Genomic DNA, 22,755 nt, shown 5'->3' with positions numbered 1-22,755 from the left:
CATTATGTTGAGTGAAATTAGTCAATCGTAAAAGGAAAAATACTGCATAGGACCACTACTGTAAAAGACTAAGAAAAAGAACCCATACTATTCTACTAAAGTGGATGATTAACTGGGTGCTAGGGCGTAGGGGTGGGGTTAAGGACGGGAGGGGAAGGTGGAGCTCAGGGCAGGGAATAGACACGGGATAGCTTGGGATTTGGGGAGGGAGGCAATATACAAATAGGGAGAGGGGAATGGAGGAACAAAGCAGATGGGAGAACAGACAAGTAGGAATTAGCTAAACGGGACAGAGGTAATAAATGATGTAGGCACAGCCTTGGAACAACAGGGCTCTTGGATACAGAGACACGGACATGGTTGGAATGGGGAAAGGGGGAGAATAATGTTGAGATGCTTGGCTGACTCTTGAACCTTGGTTTTCCATGCATTATATTATAAAACAGTCATGGGAGAGTAGAGGGAGGAATAACCAGAAATACTACCATAGAAAGCTTGTAAGTCCATCTTCTGCCTGGAACTGACTGGAATACCTAAAAAGGGGTTACAATATGTCCAGTATAGGGATGGGCAACTTGAACATTGGATACCCTAAATGGGGGGAGGGATACAAAGGTAAGAAGTGACTGGCTTACAAGCTTTTAAGAGGGAACCTGTATCGACAGGGCGGGGAGGAGGGTGGAGTCTCAAGTGAGTAATATCCAACCTGTCTAGGAAGGGCTGATGAAAGGAAATGTGGATTGGTCTCTTGTGATACAGGGGTGAATAATTGTTATCAGGATGGATTGTGAGGACTGGAAAGGTAAAGGTGGATATTTTATAGCAAGGAGGGATGTAATTAACCTTTCAGTCTAGGAGCGAAGGCCCCTGAGACCATCACTGGAGAAGAACAGAGATCGGGACCCCACCCAGAGAAGCAGCGAGGCCTGAGATGGAGACAGAGAGGATGACATAAAGAGATGGAGTGGCTAAGGACATGAGATCCAGGGAGGGAAGGGAGCTGTGTGCTGAGGACTGTGGTGGGGAAAGGGGGAGCCTGCGGGGTATAACCTTTGGTTGGGTGATGATGCATGGACGGGATGGTAACTATGGCAATGAGACTATGTATGATAGAATGAGTGTAAAGCTAATGTTCCCCCATGTAAACTGTCACACAATAAAAGGAAAAAAAAACCTTAATGTCACATTATTACAGATCATCATAGCCATTTACTTTTGCAAAATCTTGGTTAATGTTTAAAAGAATAGTATAGCATGCCTATGGTGACTGGAGTACTGGTATGGTGCTATAGGATATGCACTGGTCTGCTAACTGCAAAGTCGGTGATTCAAACCCACCAACTGCTTCTTGGAAACCCTATACAGGGTAGCTTGAGTTGGAATTAACTTGATGGCACTTAACAATAACCTGGTGATTATGTCATATGTGAAGGATCACTCCTGCTGTGGCATTATAGAATGAGTACTAGATTGCTAACTGCAAGGTTGGTGGTTCATCAGATGCTCCTTGGAAATCCTATGTGTGGTTACTATGACTCAGAACCTACTCTATGGCGGTTAACAACACTCCTTTGAGAAGCAGTCTTTGTGGCACAATGGTTAAGTGCTGTGCTACTAACTGAGAAGTTGGAAGTTTGAACTACCTGGCTCCTTCTTGGAAAAAAGAACTAATGATCTGCTCCTTTTAAGATTACTGCCTACAAGGCTTAAGTGGGCAGCTCTGCTCTGTCACATAGCATCATTATGACTCTTAGTAAGACTCAGTATATTGCACAGGCTCAACTACAAGTAAGCCATGTTCTTTAGTGTGTTCTTTTTCTTACCCCACAGAAGCTGAAGTGTTCCAGAGGAAACTTGATGAGACCACCAAATTGCTTAGGGAGCTCCAAGAAGCCCAGAACGAACGTCTGAGCACTAGACCCCCTACCAACATGATCTGTCTCTTGGGTCCCTCCTACAGAGAAATGCATCTCGGTATGTAATGTATAACAAGAGTCAGTATGCTTTAAGGAAAACTCTTTTTGGATGGTGATTTATAAAAATGACAATGAATTAAGTACAACGGAAAATGGGGTTTTTGCATGTATATATTAACCATTCTTAGGATTAAAAAAAAAAGTTATATATATATATGTGTGTGTGTGTGTGTGTGTGTGTGTGTGTGTATGTGTGTGTGTGTAAAAATCATTTCAGTACTTAGATCAATTCTATTTTGTGTGGTTTTTTTTTTTCTTTTTAGCTGAACAAGTGACCAATAATCTTAAAGAACTTGCCCAGCAAGTTACCCCCGGTGATATTGTCAGCATGTATGGAATTCGAAAAGCAATGGGGATTTCCATTCCTTCACCCATCATAGAAAACAACTTGGTAGATTTAACAGAAGGTATGTGCCCTGTTTCTCTGGGAGTAGAACACTGTTGTTAGTAGAAGAGATAATAATTTCTCCCCAGATAATAGCGGGAAGGTTTTGTCTATAAGTTTACTACATTTGTAGTAATAGCTATAATGATTGTCACATTCATTGTGAAGGGTTTGGTTAAACACTTTACCTTTACCTTCAGTTCCCTTTTTCATTTAAAAGAAAAAAATAGTTGAAGAAAGCAGAAGCCAGTATGTCGTTTTCTTTCAGATTTTGAAGGACCTAACAAGACGGATGTTGCCGAATATTATTTGAAGCTAACTTAGTATTTGATGATATATGATGTATATATATATTTTTTTCCCATTCTTAACTTGGGAATGTTTTTCAGAGAATATTAAATATTTGTAAATTGTGTTTTTAATTAAACTTTGGAACAATTTTAATGTTCCAGAGATTGGACTTCTATTAAGCAATAAAGCTGAACTTGGGACTCTGAATTATAGTGCATATCAGCTGCATTAGTGCATATGAGCTATGTTAGCCTCTGTGACCTTTCATGGGGTTGAATCCGAGACTATAGCGATAAAGTGAGAGAAGTGCCAGAAAATGAAATCACTTTTTTTGTAACTGTCACTTACAAGACGAAATTATTGCAGTCTCACACTTTCTATATTCAAAGAATTATAACCTAACTTATTAGACCTCATCTTGATGAGTCATTCTTGTAAATGCCCTTTTGAGGAAGAAATGTGCCTTTGGGCTTTGCTATATATACCAAGTAGGAAGTGGGAGCAGACTTGGCCTGGGCCATGTTTTTTAGGTTTCATTGGACTGTAACTAAGAATTTTTCTTTTTTAAGTTTTTATTGTGAATTTTTCTTCTATTAGTGAGATTTTTCTGGTATTCCTTGAAGCACAAAGTAACATAAGTTTAGATTTTACTATTTAGTCACATAAGTACCTGATGGGAATGATATCCTTCTGTGGAAGGATTAGTTGCTCCTCCCACCCCCAACCCCCAACCAAGTTTCATAGCATTACTTTACTGGAATTTTTTTTTTTTTTTTTCTTGAGAGAGTTATTTGGAAATAAGGTTAAGGGAGAAGCCAAATGAAATAAACTGAAACATCTATTACCAGGACAGTTTAAAGGAACACTTTTCAATACGCTATTTCTCAAAGGTTATATGTGTCTCTGTTATACCCACTGAAGCAATCCTGATTCACTTTTATCTGAAATACAAAGGTCAAGTGTCAAAACAATTATTTTACTGCTTTATGAGACTATATATCCCCTTCCCCCCTTTCTGTAACCAGTAACTAGACTGTGAGATGATTGCTGGTTGTTTTTCAGTCTGGCTTAGTATATATATAACCTGTTTAGTATAAAATGAAAAATAAGGATAAAAATTTAGGGTTTCTGTTGTCCAGATATATAAGCAAATTAAATAACAGACCCTGCTAGGCTTGTGCAGAGCCCACCTATAAAACACCAAAGCCAGGAACCTTTTTTATTGTAAGTCTCTTAATGTGAGTGTTTTGAATTTGAAAATGGACATTTAGTAAGAACAAATAGAGTGAAGGGACATTGATTCTATCCATAGTTAAAGATGACTTAGTAATCTTTTTTAAAACCTATACCAAAAGAATTTTCAAATATCAGTTAAAATAATATTTTATCATTTAGAGTCTAATTTTAATCTCAAAAATATAATTCTTGGCAATAATTGATTTTTAAACTTTTTTAATATTTGTAAATTGTGTTTTTGATTAAACTTTGGAGCAATTCTAATGTTCCAGAGATTGAACTTCTATTAAATAATAAAGCTGAACCTGGAGCTCTGAATTCTATTGTATTAAAATCCATAGTACATGTCTACATAGCTAAGTTCTTAAAGACCATAGAAAAATCACAATATATTAGGGCAATCAGATGGTTCACATTTCTTAAAAGCAGCTAAATAAAGTTTAGAAACACTGGTGCTTTATAAAAATGAACGTTAAAACATGTTAAGATATATAAATATTCAATGATAAATGATCAGTGTACATAATAAACCCCAGTAATTTGCATGTACCTTCTCACAGCATATTATTGTAAATTGACATTATATATCCAGTGTGTTACAGTGGTTAATGCTCTGTTAGGACGTTTTCATAATATTAAGTCAGGAAACCAGAGATTATATTCCCTTGAGTCAGTAAGAAGACTACCTTACTAGAAACTAAGCAATTCCGTGACCCACACAAGAGTCGGTGTTAAGACACTTGTTTCTGTCAAACAGTTGAAGCTTTTGAAGAAATTACTTGGTAACTAGAAAACAGATTTATAAAAATAATTGCATGTGACTTTTATGGTCAGTTATATGTTATGATATGACCTAAACATTGAAATGTAAAAACTTACCAAATATTCTTCTCAGAGCCAGTGCTTTTATTAGAAATAAAGAAAAATACATGAATGGTAACCTGTTATTTTTAAAACTCCAAATTGAGTCTCCAGTTGTTGTGAGGAAAAATGACTTGAATCGTTCAGGATCCTGACTTACTGACATGTGTCTCCATTATGTCAGCAATAGAGACTTAATTCCCCAGGAGGACATTCACAGGGAAACTTGGTCTCCATGGATTTTAAGAGCATAATTTCAGTATAGTACTGGCCTTAAAGCAGCCCTTTGTATGAAAAAATCGATATGCTAAAAAAAATTTCCTTTACCAGAGTTTTCACTATAAAATTCCTTTAAACGGCAAGTTGTTTAAATTTAATATTACACTGATTCAAATTACACCAAGACACAAGCCAAGCAGGCAGTGTGTTCAATTTCAGTGACAAGTCACCCCAGGTATCCCCTAGTCCCAGGCAGACCTGGATTGCTTGTCACCTGTCTCCAACCCTGTATAATTATTTGAATTTTCCTGTTAACAAGATTTTCTGTATCATTTCAGAGAGCTTCGGATGACATCTAGTCAAGAATTTCTAGATGGCGATATGCAATTGTATTAGGAATTCTGAGGGTGCTTTCTCTGTGTCTGTCCTTATGCTTTGGTTATGAGGCAGTGAATCAGTTCAGGAAGAGTGGACGACTTAGTTACTTCTCACCTTCTTTTGTTATTTGTGGAGAGGGAGCACAGCCCCCTCCTTTGACTGCTTTAGAAGATGTGTATCCCCTCTCCAATTTGACCTTTAGCACTTGTTCAGAATAAGAATGTTCTAAGTATTTATGTGAATGTCTTCTCAGATACAGGAACCTCTGTACACACAAAGTAGATCTTTTTAAAGTTCTTAAAAGTAAGGATTAAGAAAACACAGGTTGTCCATGTTATCTCTATAAACTCCATTTCTTTCTAGCACAAATGCTAATATATGAGGGGAAAAGCACATGGAAAAGTCCCATTATCTTTTCATTCTATTTTTCCGTGAAATTTTGAAGCACCCTTTTATAGCTGAAGATTTCAGGGGTGAGCTCAAAAATGCCTGTGTAGTCAGTGAAAGTTTAAAAGAAATTTTCAATTTCTTGAAAATTTGCCTCAAATTCTTGCATCAGTGTTCTATGATTCACATCCAAGGCTCTTTGCCTTCTTGATATGAGCCACATTCCTTGGAGCTCTATCCCCACAGCTGGGCTAATCTCGTAACTGACACTGGACAGTTCTTTTTATGTGTCACTGGTAAAAAAGGCAAAGGCACTGGAAGGAAGAGATTTTTCTAGCATCTAAGAAGTAATTAAAAAGAATAAAGCTCTCTTTAATAATATATACACTGTAACATGCCAGAAATGGCAAGAAAAACAAATGTCAATTCTGGTTTTTTTCTCCTTATTACTTGAAATCATTCACAGGTTAAAAACACCTGAATTTCACTTATTTAGAATGCTTCTGTGAGAAATATAGACTCCAGTAGTTTGTCCAGCCAGGGAGAAAGGCGTCCCCAGCCTATTCCAGACAATGTGTCTTGGTGTTCCTTTGTACCCATAAAAACCAGTTATCACTTGTGTGTATTCACAGGCCACTAACAAGGGTGGGCCCTCTGTTCTGGCTGTGCTCTGAGGTTGCCCCCACAATATCAAGGGCGGTAAGAAGGTAAAACAGTATGACTGCAGGAGCAGTGAGCCTGTTCATGCTATCTCGGAGACTGCAGTACAGGTACCACAACAGCATGGCAGTCTGGCTGCGGGTGCTTTTGAACTGGGATCTGGTGCACATGTCCAAGAGGATCCTCCAGTGTGATTCAAAGGAAGCCAGGCACTGCTTGTCAGGAGTTTGGTTATGGTAACATCATGTAAAACTGACATGGTGCTGGTTCTTCTTAGCTTGTTTTAGGGGAGGGAATTATTTCCTTGCATGTGCTAAGCCAACTGAAAGCATTCAGTTCAGCCCTAGCCCTTGAAACTTGGCAGTGTCTGTACAGACGAAGTAAGTCCTCAGTTCACCCTTGCCTTTGACTTTAATCAGTCCGCGGCACTCACAGGAATAACCAAGTCCTTGCAGGATGGTGCATGTCTCTTCAGTAACCTAAAAAGGAAAGAGGCCAGAAAGAAGTCTATGTGGTAATAAGGATTGATAGGAATTGGCCAATGAGCAGCACCCATCCATGTCTGCTTTCACTCAGGAATAGTGCAGCTAGAATCAGAACTGACTGTTGAAATAGCCAGGTCTTAAGCCCAGGTCCCTTTATCTCGGGAAGTTCTCTTTCCCACTTGGTTACCTGAATTTTCCCAAGTTCTCCAGTGCTCTCCATTCTGCTGGCAACATTAACCGTGTTTCCCCAGATGTCATACTGAGGTTTCCGAGCCCCAATCACTCCAGCAATTACAGGCCCATGATTTATGCCTGAGGAGAAACTTTGCTGTTAGCCAGTCACAGAAGGCAGAGCCTCAGGCTTTTGTCCTTACTGAGACTCCAGAATCCATCCCTTCACCACAGAAAGTACTAACTACTAGAAATGGAATGAAGACTTGGTTGGAACAATGCTTCTGAAAGTGTGTGGCCCAAGGTTTTACCTGGGAAGGGGAAAGTCTGTGGACAGTTCTTTCTCACACTTTCTAAACATTCGAGAAGTCTGGGTTTGATGTTAACACTTTTCTAGTATCTATTAATCTTTCTCTTAAAAGAATAAACAGGCTTTGACCACCAGTCTTTTAGAGTGTTGTTAATGCTGTCAAGTCAGTTGTGACTCATAGTTGCCCTATGTGCAACAGAACAAAATACTGCTTGGTCCTGCGCCATCCTAACAGTAACTAGTTAGATTTTAAAGCTTTACTTCACTTTTTTACAGCAAGAAACTTTGGTTATTTATTTTCAACAGTGATGTATTGGTTAAAAATTGCAAAGAGCTTTCTAAATAGTATATAACGAAAATCAGAATAATTATCCAACTATTAAGATTGTAAGGTCCCATAAGAAGCTTCTAAAAACTTCCTAATAGATGGCAAAGTACAGCTTCTACAGAGACGTGAGCCTGGGCTTGCTTGTAAGCAAGGGTTATAGGGTTTCACAGTCTCCCCACACCCATCTTCAGATCCCAGATCCCGGGAGCCTGCCTGGGTCCTCACCAACTCGGAGGCGGAAGGAGTTGAAGGAGTGCCTGTTAATGCCATCCAACTTGCTCATCAGGGCGATGCTGAATTCCACCATGATACCAATGTGAGCGTGCTGCCGTTCTACTTCCTGTAAGACAAGAGCCGGTACACTTGGGGCTATAGAAAGTCACCCAATGCCCAATCTGGGCTGGGTGTGTGTTAGATTGCAGCCCAGAACACCTTGTCCCTGGAGCCGTAGTGTACCAATATGTGAAAGATGTCACAAAGGGCCAGGACTATCCCTAGGCTTGTGTCCCCATGAGAGCACCTGTGACAGCTCTTAGAGTCTCCTGTCTGCCACCACCACCCAAGCTCCCAGCTAAGCCATCAAAGTACCTCTATCAGCTGCACAAGATGGGAGGTAAATAGACATTAAGACACTGCTGCCACCAGACAAAGTTGTGTACCTGGTTCTCATGTCTTGAGGTGATACTGAGCCCTGCAGCTGCCATGTATGTGCTGCCGATGGTTTTGATCTTCTCTACACCACTGAACTTGGGCTTTAACAGCAGCTGCGGGATAGAGGGAAGCATAGTGAAACAGGGCCCACGACTCCAAAGCTGCAGCCCAGGTGTGCCCCAGATATTGCAACAGCAACTCTTGCCTCAATTTTCCAATATTTCCTACCACCACTTCTCACACAGACAGTTTCTCATAATAGGCCCTTTCCATCTGAGCTCATAACCATTCTCCCTTGCTTCTGCTATTTCTGTCTTCTCTCACATTTAGATTTCTTCCTCATTTCTAGCTTCTTCATTTCTAGCTGCTCTATACTCTTTGAGCATAGAGAAGCTAAAGTGACTAGAAGAAATGAAGTAAAAGCTGAATAGACAATTTCAAAGGGCAGCTTGAGAAGACAAGGTCCAGTAGGGTAAGGAAATATGCAAATTAATGGAGTTAGAAAACCAAGTTGGAAGACCATTTTCAGCACTTCGGAAGCTGGAAGAACTGAAGAAAAAGTCAAGCCTTAGGTTCAGTATTAACGGATTTTATGGAGAAGAATGTTTGCAATGAATAAATCATTGGTCTTGTAAAACTCTTGTCATGCGATCTCCATCATCATTTCTGTCACCAAGGCCATATTTTCCAACTACTGATCCTTCTTCTTTGTTTCCAACCTTTGCATTCTAATCACCAGTAATTATCAATACATCTTGATTGCAAGTTTGAACAATTTCTGTCAGAAAAAGTTGGTGGAATTCAGTTTTATCATGTGCATTGCAAATAGTATTTTTAAACAATATAAACGACTGTACACATGGTCCTCACCAGATGGAATACACAGAAATCAAATTGGCTACATCTGTAGGAAGAGTCAGTGGAAAAGCACAATATTATCAAAACTAGGCTAGGGGCAGACTGGAACAGACCATCAGTTGCTCATATGCAAGTTCAGACTGAAGTTAAGAAAATTAAATCCACAAGAGCCAAAATATGAACATAACTCACATGAATTTAGAGACCATCACAAGAAGAGATTTGATGCTTAGACACTAATGACTGAAGACCAAACGACTAGAATACATTGAGAACATTGTACAGGAAGACAGCAAAAGATTATTAAGAAGACAAGAAAGAAGCAACAGACAAAAATGATTATCAATAGATTCTGAAACTTGGTATCCAGCGAAGACATCCTAAAGCAAATGGGAGAGATGAGGAAGTAAAAGAGCTGAACAGAAAATTTCAAAGAGCAGCCTGAGAAGACAAGTAATAATGATGAAATGTACCAATACCTGGAGTTAGAAAACCAAAAGGAAAGGAAAAGCTTAGCATTTCTCATACTGATAAAACTGATGGAAAATTGATCTGAACTGTAAGGTCGGTGGTTCAAGCTCACCAGCTGTTCCTAGGAAACCCTATACAGGATCGCTGTGGGCCAGAACCGACTCAACAACACTTAACAACATGTGCAAAAATATTGAGTGGTGCAGAGAACATCAGAAGATGGAAGGAACACATTGTCACTGTACCAAAAAGAAACCATCGATGTTCATCCATTTCAAGAGGTAGCAAAGATCAAGAGCAATGATACAGAAGAAAGAAGTCCAAGGTACACTGAAGGCAATTGGCAAAGAAGAAGGCTTAGGGAATTGATAGAATATAAATTGAGATCTTTCAGCAATCTGATTCAGTACTGGCAGCACTCTAATCTGTGCCAAGAAATTTGGGAGACAGCTACCTGGCCAACTGATTGGAAGAGATCCATCCATACTTGTTCCATTCCAAAGAGGTGAACCAATGGAATGCGGAAATCAGACAATATCAATCTAATGAAAGTAAAATTTTGCTAAAAATTCAAAAACGTCTGCAATAGTATATTGATAGAACTGCCAGAGGTTCAAGTAAGATTTAGCCGATGTAGAGCGAGGGATATCATTGCTGACATTAGATAGATTTTGGCTTACTACAGAGATGTTTATTGACCATACAAAGGCTTTCAACTGTCATGACAAGCTATGGATAATATTTCGGAGAATGGGTATTCCAGAACACTGTGTTCATGAGCAAACTGTACATAGAACAAGAAGACTCTGTATGGTTTAAAATACGGAAAGGATTGCACCACAGTTGTATTCTTCACACCATATTTATTCAGTCTGTATGCTGAGCAGATAACCTGCGAAACTGAATTATATGAAGAATTTGGCATCAGAATTGGAGGAAGACTTAGCAATCTGTGATATGTAGATAATACAACCTTGAAGTGCAGAAAGAAAAGAGGACTTAAAATAAGTAGTGATGAAGGTCAGAGACCACAGCCTTCAGTATGGGTTGCACCTCAATGTAAAGAAAACAAAAATCCTTACTACTGGACCAGTAAACACTATGATAAATGAAGAAAAGATTGAAGTTGTCAAAGACTTCGTTTTGCTTGGATCCACCATCAATACTCAGGAAGCATCAGTCAGGAAATCAAATTAACTCTTGCATTAGGCAAATCTGCAGCACAAGACTTCTTTAAAGTGTTCAAGAGCAAAGATGTCAATTTGAGGACTAATACCCAAGTCATGGTATTTTCAGTAGCCTCATATGTTGGACAATGAACACAGAAAACCATCGAAGATTTAAGGCATTTGAGTTACAGTGTTGGAGAAGAATATTAACAATTATCATACTAAAAAATCTGCCATGAAAGAAATACTGCCAGATACTACAAAAATAAGCAATTTGTTCGTCAGGAAGCCATCAAAGTAAGCAATCAAGTCCCTTCAGGACAAACTCGCCTCTAAGACTGAAACTCAAAGGGAACAAATGAGCAGGCATGTAAGTTTGCTGGTGACCACATTGGTCTACTGGTAAGCAGAAGATGGGGAAAGGTAGCAATGAAGAAATGGGCTAAGTTCAACCACATTCCATAGACTCCCATTGACCTGGAGATGAGAGAGAGAGAAGAGGAAAGGCTGGTTGGTCCAAAGTGTGGTGAGACTTGGGGACACCTGAGCCCATGTACAAGGACACAGCCACAGAGTGCTATAGCTGAGAGTGAAGCATCCAGCTGATATGAAGTGAGGGAGATCACAGGAACATCCAAACTTGCAGATAGTACCCATTTGACCTAGCCTCAATGGCTTGATAATCAGAACTCAACTAGAGGAAGATAGAAAACAACTCTACTTCTGATACAGGAAACAAGGATAAATTGCTACAATTTGACCTATACTTATTATGGAGGTAATAGCTCAAAATACCAACAGACAGGGATGGAGTCTTCACATCAAGTATCAATGCTGTCCCCTCTATATGCAGGGTAGATAGGGTCAGGCAACTTAGACATTGGCTACCTAAAATGAGGGGCGATAAATGTACGAAGTGACTGGCTTACAAGGTTTCAACAGCGAGTTTAAGAGTGTTGTAGGCGGGAAATAGAGTTCCCATGGAATAGTTTTCATCTTGTCTAGATGGACCTGGTAAAAAGAGATGGGGATAAGATCCTTATGATTCAATAATGAGTAACTGTTATCATGACCAATTGTGACTGTCACAATTGTAAAGGTAGAAGTTTTGTAACAAATGGGGGAGTAACTAGTCTTGAAGTCCAGAAACACAGGACCCTAGGCTCATCAAGGGAGAAGAGCAAAAGCGGAATGCGGGACCTTATCCAGAGAAGCAGTGACACCAGAGATGAGGACATGGAGAGAGAGAACAGCTGACTCTAGATTAATGGAGAGAGAGGGACTGAGAGCTGGTGGCCAGGAGGCAGGCAAATGTGCTCTTTGTTGGTTTATTATATATGCCTGAGTGTTTAAAAAAATAAAATGAATAGAAATACTATTGACTGATAGTACATGGAGGAGATTGTAATCATTGTAATGAAACGGGGTGGATAATTTGTTGAGTGTAAAACTGATGATCTGCCCTGTAGAGTTTGACTCAATTTACAATAAAAAGTATTTTTTTTTAAAAGTACTGCCAGAATGCTCATTAGAAGCCAACATGGTCAGACATAAGTCTCACTCACTTTGGATGTATTACCAGTAGAGACCAGTCTTTGGAGAAGGGCATCATGGGGGTTAGCAAAAAAAAGGAAGACATCCAGTGAGATTGACTGGCACAATAGCAGCAGTGGATAACGATTAATAACAATTGTGAGGATGGCAGTGGACCAAGCAGTTTTTCATTCTGTTATACATAGGATTCTTATGAGTTGAAATATGCTGGATGGCACCTAAAAACTGGGCAAACCATTGAATGATGAAGAATTAATTGACAATTATTTCATAAAACTAAGAACCAGTGGTATTAAAGGAAGAAATCCAAGCCTTGGTGAGAAAACATGGCTCCAGGAATTGAAATGTTTCAACAAGTTGATGCAAGCACTGGAGGCGCTCACTCATCTATGTCAATATGAAAGGCAGTTACTTGGCCAACCGATTGGGAAAAAACCCGTATTTGTGCCTATTCTAAAGAAAGTTGACCTAAAAGAATGAAGAAATCAAACAGTATTACTAATAACAAATGCAAGTAAAATTTTAGTGAAGATAATTTAAAAATGATTGCAGCACCACATCAACAGGCAACTGACAGAAATTTAAGCCAGATTCAGAAGAGGATGTGGAAGTAGGGATATAATTGCTGAACTTAGATGGATCTTGGCTGAAAAGCACAGAAAAACAGATGCTGACTATTCAAGGCATTTGACTTTGCCAATCATAACTATAGATAGCATTGCGAACATAGGTATTCCAGAATACTTAATTTTGCTCATGAGGGACCTATATATAGACCAGGAGGCAATAGTTTGAACAGAACAAAAGGCTACTGAATGGTTAAACTTCAGGGAAGATGTGTGCCAGGGTTGTATCCTTTCACCATACTTATTCAAACAGCATAGAGAAGACCGAAGTTGTCAAACACTTCATTTTGCTTAAATCCACAATTAATGGATGTGGAAGCAGCAGTCAAAACATCAAACTTAAGTATTACATTAGAGAAATCTGCAAAAGATCTATTTAAAGGGTTAAAGAGCAAAGATCAGTTTGAACCATAATATTTTTGATTGCCTCTTATGCATGTGAAAGCTGATTAAGGAAGACTGTAGAAGAATTGATGCATTTGAGTTAGGACATTGCAGAAAAATACTGAATGTATCATGGACTGTATGAATAACAAATCTGTGTTGAAAAAGTAAAGCCAGAATGCTCCTTCAGAAGCTAGGACGGCACAACTTAATCTCATACTTCAGACATGTTATCAGGAGGGACCAGTCCCTGGAGGAAGGTATTATGAGTCCTGCTGCATCAAAAGGCTATTTTGAACTGCAAGATCAACAGTTGAAATCCACCTGCACTCCTCAGAAACCCTATACAGGGTTGCTATGTGTCGGAACCAACTTGATGGCACTTAACAACAAAGTGGAGGGTTAGCGAAATGTGGCAACACAATGGGCTCTATAGTATAACAATAAACTTTCGTTCTGTTGTGCATTGAATCACTTTGAGTAGTAACCAACTTGACAGTATCTAACAACAATAATCCTGTTTAAGGAACAAACACAGTGCAGCACAATCCATATCACTGTTATAGTCCAAGGTCAGTGGTGTACAGATCATGTGCATCAGTTGTTCCAGCAATGTGTTAAGCCCAAACAGATTACTGATGAAGGAAACCAAGAGCATGTGCTGAGTTGGAACTCAAGCTATTCTGTGAAGACCTCAAACCCAAATCTAGTCTCACAAGAGGGCTGATACAAAGAAGGCATTGACCAAATATTCAGCAAAACAATGGAAAAGGCAAGTGTGTATCATATTATCATATACAGAAGGTATGCTTTCCCCCAAGGATGCTGTGTCACGTTTTGTAGTACTGAGTTTCGACTGCCCCATGTTGCCCAGGTTGGGTCAAGAGATTATGTACCTCGTCAAAGTCCACGATGATTTCATTTAACAGGCGCAGGCACTCCAGCCCTTCTTTGTTGATGTCGCACTCTGTGTAGAACACTTTGAAATCCGGCACAGATGCAAACATGACACAGACACAGTCATACGACTGGTGATACCAATCCTAGATTGGTGAGAGGAAAAAGCAGGCTGAAGTAGCTTTAGGAGCTATCTGCTAACCTAAGCTTTCAGTGGAGATTCTTAGCTGACTCTGTGGGAATCAATATAGATTCTGAATCATGGGTTGGGATCAGGTCAGATCTTTGTGCATTTTTTTGGCCACCCCCAGTGATTCTGTGTATAGCTGAGGTAGCTACACCTTCTGGGACACTATAGAAGTCCCTGGACCTGTTTACTTCCTATTATCTCCACCTCTTTTTTACAAAAAACTGGTAGAAATGTAGCTACTGTCATCAATGCAGAATGCCCATTTACAGATACCTGCACGTGTTTGATCCTCAAAAGAATCCTGTTAGCCCTATGTTACAGATAGGAAAGTTAAGACCCAGAGAACTAAAGTGTCTTGTCCATGATCACACTTGAACTGAGGTCTCTAACTCCAAAACTTATATTCTTAGAGCTTTGCCACAATTGAACAAGACCAAGAAATCCAAACTTGAAAGCACTTTCTTCAGTAAATATTCACTTGACAGGACTGTACCTGTACCTTCTGTTCACTTCCTACCCAAGCCCCTGTTCCACCGCACCTCATTTAACTTATCACCAATGAAATGGGCAGCCACGTGGGCTGGTAGGACGTTTTCCAAAAGAAGGCGGTTCACATTTTCCATGGTTTCAAACTCCTCACATTCCTTCTTGAATTTTTTCTTCCACAAATAATCCAAACGGCAGTAATAGTCAATCTGTACACAGCAGGAGACAGCATCCTGTCTAAGCCAGTAAGGACAAACATCCATCCTGGCAGGGCATAGTGGTAACCTCTGGGAGTACTTCCCACCCATATTAGTTGCAAACCTAACTGAATAGGGCTCTCCCAATGGCTTTACACTTCCTAGCACTCCAGTCAGCCACAACTAACCCATGAGAATTAAGTCTTATCACTTGTGTCATCTTGGAAGATGACACAGGGAGATTAGAATACTGACTTTGGAATAACCCAGGCTTGTCTGCTGTCTCCTTTGCTGCCTAAATCTAAGGCAATCCCTGTCCCCATCTCCTCTCCAAATGGAGCTGAGAAAAGAGGGCCAACTTGAGCTATGGACTCACTGGGGCATTTTCTAGTCTACCTGTATGGAGAGCATGATGAGGGTGATGTAAAACAGAATCAGGTAGAAATTAATTGTTATCTTCAAATCCTTCCACGGACATGATGACCTATGGGATATGAAGGGAAAAGGCAGGATTGTTTCCATTTCCAGTGAGAATCCTCAAAGTAGGTGCATTCTGTCCCCACATGCAGGATTGTACATGGCCTGATAAATGTTCTGTGCTGTACGTGGAAGTGAGTGTGAACAGACCAGATATCTGACTTCGTAAGAGTCACATTCTATTGGATAGACAGGAAATGACTAGTTCAAATTGTTAGGAGGGGTACAGAGGAGAGACCGACTGCAGCTGAGGGAGAATTCACTGAAGTCATACTTAAATGACATGGAATCAGATCTGCAGGAAAAGCCCACCAGTTAGGCAAGAAGGCAGCCCAGAGCACATGGAGAGCCCAGGCAGGCGGCCAGACTTGCACATTGGTAGAAGGTTGAGGGCTGTCCGTAATCTCCAGAAACTTGCAGGTCAGACCCACAAGAGCAGACTTTGTTCTTGGTCCCCATGCTTCCAGACTCTCCTCCTCATACCACCGGTGTCACCTTCTTATCCAGGAAGGAATCAGAGCAGCAAGACTAGAGAGAGAGCCTGGGCATGGCCCACAGAGGGGCTGTGCTAGAGCTGAGGTCTTCCCCGTCACCCTTAGACTGACCTGGAAATGGGGGGGACCCAAGACTTCCCAGACTGCAAACCACTTATACTTCCCAGCTCTGCAGGAAATTGGGCAAGTCACTGTCCCTGGGCCTCCACTTCCTTTCTGTAAAATGGAAACCCTGCCACCTCCCAGCCCCACCCAGCAAGGTCCAGTGCAAATGGCGTCAAACCATCAAAGGGGTGGCATATTCCTTGGAGCTAGTGGGGGTGTGCAGGATAATTGAGATCTCAACCATGAATAGATTTGGGGAGCCACCTGTGGGTGTTGTTGGTCTCAGTGAGGTTGCCACAATAGTACCATTGCCAGCACGGAAAGATGTTGAAGAACACCAGGTAGGCCACCAAGGCCACGGACAGTAGCATGAACTTCAGCTCCAGGCTCATCCGCAGGAAGACAGAGCAAGCAACAAAGCCTAGGATGCAGCTGTATATGTAATACTGTGGGTGGAAGAGAGATGTTACTCAGGAGGCCAAGGTCATCCTACCAAGAACCATGCCTCTTGGGCCAGCAGTGACCACAAGGAGAGGTATGTTTAGCATTAACTGGCCCACAGAATTTTTTCTTTCTTGCTGATTTCCCTTGTTAACAGAGCAGACAATGAAATCTAAAAGTTTATATTGTTTTGTTTTCACTGTATTCTTTTCATGGCAAGTCAGCTTATTTAAAGGAAAAAGAAATCTATTACCGTATTTAAAAGTAATAAAAATGAAGGTGGTGAATGCTTTATGACCAGAAGTCAAGTGGTATTATGCACAACAGTGACCTACCACTTCAGGTGAACTTGCGCTTCCCAAAGTACATTTCTGCCAATGTTACTCCTCTGCTCAAGATCTGTCTGTGACTCCCTACTGCTCTCAGAATAAAGACCAAACTTTTCACCCTGGCATGTATGCTCTATAATGTGGATCAAACCTGCTTTCCTGGCTGCATATCCTTATGCTCTGCCACACCATCTCCTGCTCCCTCCCATTGCACAAACTATCTGAAAATCCTGCTGATCCCACTACCCTCCTTGGGTTTTTCTCAAACTGGTCCCTCTCTGTCCTCCTGATGAAGCCACGCTACCCCACCCCCAAGTCCCCACAGCCTTCATTCTGTTTACCATTAATGACATTCCAGGCAAAGGGAAGCCTGAAACAGTAAGGTCAGACTGCCTGCATCCACATTGGGGCTTCACAATCCATGTAGGCAAGTCAGGTCATCTTAGAGCCCTGCTTTCCTCCCTATACAATGGAGGTAATGGCAATACCTGACTTACTCTGTCAAGCCCAAAGTGCCAAACAGGATTCCTCTGTGTTCTCTAGGCCTAGTGATAATCGCAGCCCTGCCTGGTTGAGTCTTGCTTTTGGTACCTCAGGAGAGGCTGGGTTTGGCCTATCTTTGCCATACGGTCTCAAGGGCTCAGCTCCAGTGGCCTGCCTAAAGTTTAATTGAGCCAGTGAGGGCTGGCATCAGTGCTTGGAACCCAGGACCAGTGACTCACCACCAGGAGGAGCTCACACGTTTGGCTCCTCAGGCTTGTCTCATTTCTGCCAGATGACCCTGTTGCTGGTAGAGGCAGCAGTGGCTACAGAGAAGAAAAGGCCCAGTCAGGGTCAGTCTTGGGGACTGTGACTTGGGACTTCCCAGGGCCAAGCTGGACAGAGAGGGAAAGTCAGGTAGGGCACACACTGGACCATAGGGAGCACCACAGTGCTGTTGGGCTCAGCTCCAAGCACTAGGCAGAACAGATTCATAGGTTGATGCTGCAATACAAAACGCAGCTAGGGGGACAGCACATTTGATGCCCTCTTCTCCCCAGGTGACTTTGAAGGAAGGAGTCACATTCTAAAAATTGGTGTTCTAGAGTGTCTAGGAGATGGGTTGAGAGAGAGAGCTTAACTTTAGAAGCCAGAAGGAAGATGAATGCAGCATACAGACCACTTCCTGCAGTAGTGAGATGAAGCTGCAAGAAGCTAAGCTGTCCCTACCTCAACCCCAGTTTGGAACCTAAGGACAACCGATACTAAGCCTAAGTTTCAGGGTAAAACAGGAAGCACCTGACTCCCCAGGAGCCAGGGAGGACTGGAAGATCAAGTGCAAGTCTTGTGGGGTTGGCCATAGAGGCTCTGGGATCCTATGACTCCATTTGAAAAATGAAGGGTGAGGGTACCTAGCCCTGAAAGAAGAAACATTATCACCCACTTACCAAGCTCTAGAGAGAGTTACAGTTTATAAAGGCAACAAGATTTAGGATTCTAGAACCTAGAGGTTCCTCCACCCAGGAAGTGTGCTGTCACAGGCATAGGAAACCCACCATGATAGTGACGATGAGCAGACTGCCAATGGTCAGGATGGCCAGGGACACCCTCAGCAGGGGTTGTGTCTCCACCATCTCAGACACAAGCCGGAGCATTCCCTGGGATGGGCAGCACCTCTGTGGAGGAAGGAATAGGGCAGAGTCACCCAGGGCAGGCATACAAACCAGGATAGAGCCTGGTGGGACTGCAGGATGAGGCCATGGTGGGCCTTGGCCCAGAAGCCCGGAATAGCTCCTGATGGCAGACTGATGTCTCCTGTTCACGTGATGGAGGGTTAGTGGGTGTACACATTGTGCCTGGCACAGAGCGAATGTTCAATAAATAATGCCGACAGAAGAGACATCCTCACCATTAGGAAGATGGGAATGAACATTAAGGAGAAGTTTCAGAATACTCAGTAAATTGTCCTCAAGACCAGAAGGGCTAGAATAAGGCACCCAGCCCCTTTGCCAAAGCACAGGGAGGGAGGGGATCATGGGGGCAGGGGTCTCGCACCACTGCCCTGCCCATCTGGTGAGACAGGAACCCTGAGCCCATCAACTTTCTTTCCTGGGGCTTCTACTCACCAGGAACTCATCAGCAAAGCACAGGCCCAGCACCAGTCCCAGCATGCAGGCCACCAGCCCAAAGGACACATCCAGAGCCACCATCCTGGAAAGGAAGAAAATAGCAAATCCTGGGGGTCTGCTGCCTGAGATTGATCTACAAGAAGGCTGCTTGTCCCTCACACCACCTCACCTCTCCAGCTCAGGAGCACCTTCTGTATCTTTCAACTACCAGCCGCTCCGCGGGAGAAGGATGAAGCTTTCTACTCCCGTAAGGATTTACACCCTCGGAAACCCTGTACAGGGTCGCTATGGGTCGGAACTGACTCGAAGGCACTTAACAACAACAACAACCATTCTACACTCAGAAAAGGAGACCTCTTGAAATGGGTCCAACTACCCTATTAGTAACATGTGATGCCTGGCCAAAATACACAGATCCCCCTCTTTTGAGCTAAGCATATGTAAGAAATGAGTACTGTCTAGCACTTGGTAAGTGCCCTATCAAAAAATTTCCCCTAGTTTGTGCTTTTTAAGCACATTCTAAACCAGCTGCTCCTCGGAAACCCTACACAGGGTCGCTATGGGTGGGAATCGACTTGACGGCACTTAAGAACAACAAAACTGGAGTACTGGTGTGACGCTGTGGGATAATGCACTGGACCACAAGGTCGATTTGAACTATGAGGTCAGCGGTTCAAATTCACTAGCAGCTCTTTGGAAACTATACAGGGTTGCTATGAATCAGAACGACACAGCAACAACAACAAACCATATCCTGGTCCATCCCTCTGACCAACCATCCATCCAGAAACCCCCAAGAAGCTTGCCTTCCTCCCCTGTCCTCTGATCTCACCCTCAACCCTGGCCCCCACCAAATGGCCCTTGAGCAAAAGTGGTTTTCAGTGGCATCAACCTGGATAAGTTTATTAACCCCTCTGAGCCTCAACTTTTCCATTTTTAGGACACTCAAGAACCTAATGCAGGAGTCAAAAACTAAAATGCTTGTAGGGGCCAAAGCAGAACACAGGTGACTTCAGAAAAGTATTAGGAAGTGATGAGGCCTGTGACCTAAGTAGAGCAAGCACAATGCATTACAAAAACAAATAACATGTTGGCAATTCCAGATGCTGTAGCTATCACCCTTGGCTCATACTTTAAAGGATTCCAGGGGGTTACAGATAATAAATCATAACCGCAACCATTCTGATCTGATTATGTCACTCCCTAAGGGTTTTCTAGTGGGTTCTGCCAAGGTCACCTCCCCACTAGCCTGGACTGTGCAGCCCCACCCAACTGACCTGGGCATCAGCAGGGCGTTGATGAACAGGATGCAGAGGAAGACCAGGCTGGTACAGACGAAGTAGTGGCGGGCCCGGGGAATGGGTGCCAGGCGATACTGAGGTCAACAGAGAGGATGAAGGACACACACCTGTAGGGTCACTTGCTTTGACCCCTTTGCAGGCCCACCTCTGTCACACACACACACCCTTAAAAATAATTTCACATCTCTCCTGGAGTTTTAAGTGATGCTGTCACATTAATAACTCATTCCTTTCTATTTTTTGTCCCCTTATTTTATTTAGAAGCTATAGCTACCCTCTGCTGCCCTGCTCAAATCTTCAACTTTATACTCAGGTCCCTCAGCAGTCTCAAATAGTGAGGGATGGACAGGAGAAAAATCAGCATTTAAGGCTGAGTCTGGAGTGGATGGGTGTACTTTTTCAAACCAAGAAGTAATTTGGGCTTGAGACCCTGTGCTTCACGGAACCCGAGCTCCTCTTCCACACAATTTATTATCTCTTAGGACAGTTCAGGAGGGCCCTGCCACAGGTGGGGAAGCAAAGCTTAAAGAGGTCACAGCCTACCAAGGATCACACAGCAGATGGGCCTCCAGATTTTATGGTGGCCACATATGCCTCAGTTAAGCACTAAACTGCCAACCAAAATGTCATGGTTTGAACCCACCAAGAGAAAGATGTGGCAGTCTGTTCTGTAAAGATTGGAAACCCTATGGGACTGTTTTACTATGTTCTGAAGGGGCACTAAAGTCTCAATCAACTCAGCACACAGCAACACACCTGCCTCCAGACCCAAGCTCCTCACATAGGGAGCCCCCCCCCCCCCCCCACCAACTTAGGAAGTTCCAGAGAGAGCAAAGCCTTGCCTTCCTGAACTGGAGACATCAATTTGCCATTTGCCTGGGGCATTGGTTTACCTGAAGTAAAGATGTGTTCTGCTCTAGATTGCACATTTATACTTCTAGGTTCCATAATTAGCTTCCTGTCTATGTCTATGAAATGAGGTACCAACACCCACCTTACCCAACTGGTCTGAGGGTTAGATTATATAACATGTGCCTAGGGTGTTGCCAGACCCAGTTCAGTAAGGTTGACGTGTCACTGTTGATACAAAAGCCATGTTGTCCAACTCGAATACAACGTTTTGAGTGGTTTTCTTTTTAAAATTATAGGGCCAGTGCTATCAGCCTATGCTGTTCATGGCCCTGGCCAGCTGAAGTATTGGCATTTGATAGCTGCAAAAGCCTTCAGGTCCTTCATGATGACTTACCAAATGGGAAGGAGGGATATTTAGGAGAGGAAGGAGGCAACAGGAAAAGAATCTTAAGTCAGAGGTGGACCAGATTACCCCCATAGTTGTAGAGAATCCCCTTCCTTTAAAGAGCATTTAGGGATATTGGGTGTCCCAGAGCCAGCACCCCAAACCCACACCAATTATTGGATCCCTGTTTCTCTGGGGTGGGGACGGCCCCGCGGTCCTCACCTCTCGCTCAAAGCTCTTCTCCAGGAAGATGGGCACACAGGTACAGGTGTGGAAGTCATCTGACTTAGAGCAGTAGGACCTGTGGTCAGCAGCACCAGGGGTGAGGGAAGGGGAGGAGCTACCTGGGGCCACACTTAAAGACAATGGACTCCATTTAGGAGGATATGGGAGCCTCACTGTGTAGAGCTGAGTCCCTCGATGGCTGATAGCATCTCATCGTCATATGAGTCTTCCTCTGACTGCCCCTTGGGAGATGAACTTCTGAAACCAGACACCCCCATCTCTGCATGACCCCGGCACCCAGTGTCTACTGTCCAGCGCAAAGGTGTGAGAGAGAGAGCTCACTTAAGTGGGACTCCAGGGTCCTATGGAAGCCACAGAGCCTCACAAAGGCCTGCTGAAGGATGGGGGTGGAGGCCCACTGAGCTTCAGAGAAGCAGGCAAGCCCAACCCTACCCACTAACCAGCAGCCCAGCAGGAAGCAGAGGGCAGGCATTGAGACCAGATTACACCATTCCCACTAACCCCCACCCCACTGTGCTCAATCATTGCTCAAGGCCGTGAAGAAAAGCCACAGGTCAGGGAGTTCTGGTTCCTAGAAACACTTTAGTATGGACTGCAGCAAACTTCACAGAGGTCCTGGACTGGCCCTTGAGCTGCATCCTGGCTGATCAGAAGGTGATGGGGCAGGATTTAGCCAGGAGGGAACAGTACATGTTACCTGTCTGGGGTCCAGTGGCGCCGCAGGGGAATGGCCTGGAATTGATTGGGGGAGGAAAGAATGAGACATTATTCCCCAGATGGCTGGCCCTGAAGTCTGTGTGGTCCAGCTGAGTGTGTCATCCTGGGCATACTTCAGAAACACAGCACA

At 42.8% G+C, this 22,755-nt stretch overlaps 2 protein-coding genes across 2 annotated transcripts in view; one reads left to right on the top strand and one right to left on the bottom strand.

The window, feature by feature from the left end:
* BRD7 (bromodomain containing 7) overlaps window positions 1–2,685 on the top strand; it is a 199,835-nt gene extending 197,150 nt beyond the window's left edge. The window contains exons 15-17 of the mRNA XM_006876865.1: window positions 1,831–1,974; window positions 2,240–2,383; window positions 2,630–2,685. Coding sequence (XP_006876927.1) covers window positions 1,831–1,974; window positions 2,240–2,383; window positions 2,630–2,685 — 344 coding nt within the window. The remainder of the gene's footprint in view (window positions 1–1,830; window positions 1,975–2,239; window positions 2,384–2,629) is intronic.
* A 4,040-nt stretch (window positions 2,686–6,725) lies between these two features.
* Window positions 6,726–22,755, bottom strand: part of LOC102833252 (adenylate cyclase type 7-like) — a 38,084-nt gene continuing 22,054 nt past the window's right edge. Inside the window, 15 exon segments of the mRNA XM_006876864.1 lie at window positions 6,726–6,872; window positions 7,066–7,190; window positions 7,913–8,027; window positions 8,347–8,451; window positions 14,297–14,443; window positions 15,027–15,182; window positions 15,567–15,654; window positions 16,289–16,294; window positions 16,511–16,797; window positions 18,552–18,671; window positions 19,122–19,206; window positions 20,402–20,499; window positions 21,885–21,963; window positions 22,062–22,145; window positions 22,606–22,640. Coding sequence (XP_006876926.1) covers window positions 6,726–6,872; window positions 7,066–7,190; window positions 7,913–8,027; window positions 8,347–8,451; window positions 14,297–14,443; window positions 15,027–15,182; window positions 15,567–15,654; window positions 16,289–16,294; window positions 16,511–16,797; window positions 18,552–18,671; window positions 19,122–19,206; window positions 20,402–20,499; window positions 21,885–21,963; window positions 22,062–22,145; window positions 22,606–22,640 — 1,677 coding nt within the window.

This window comes from Chrysochloris asiatica, unplaced genomic scaffold (assembly GCF_000296735.1).
Source record: "Chrysochloris asiatica unplaced genomic scaffold, ChrAsi1.0 scaffold00422, whole genome shotgun sequence".
In the NCBI taxonomy this organism is placed as follows: Eukaryota; Metazoa; Chordata; class Mammalia; order Afrosoricida; family Chrysochloridae; genus Chrysochloris; species Chrysochloris asiatica.
Note: the sequence above shows the minus strand (reverse complement) of the source record. Positions and strands in the feature narration are given on the sequence as shown.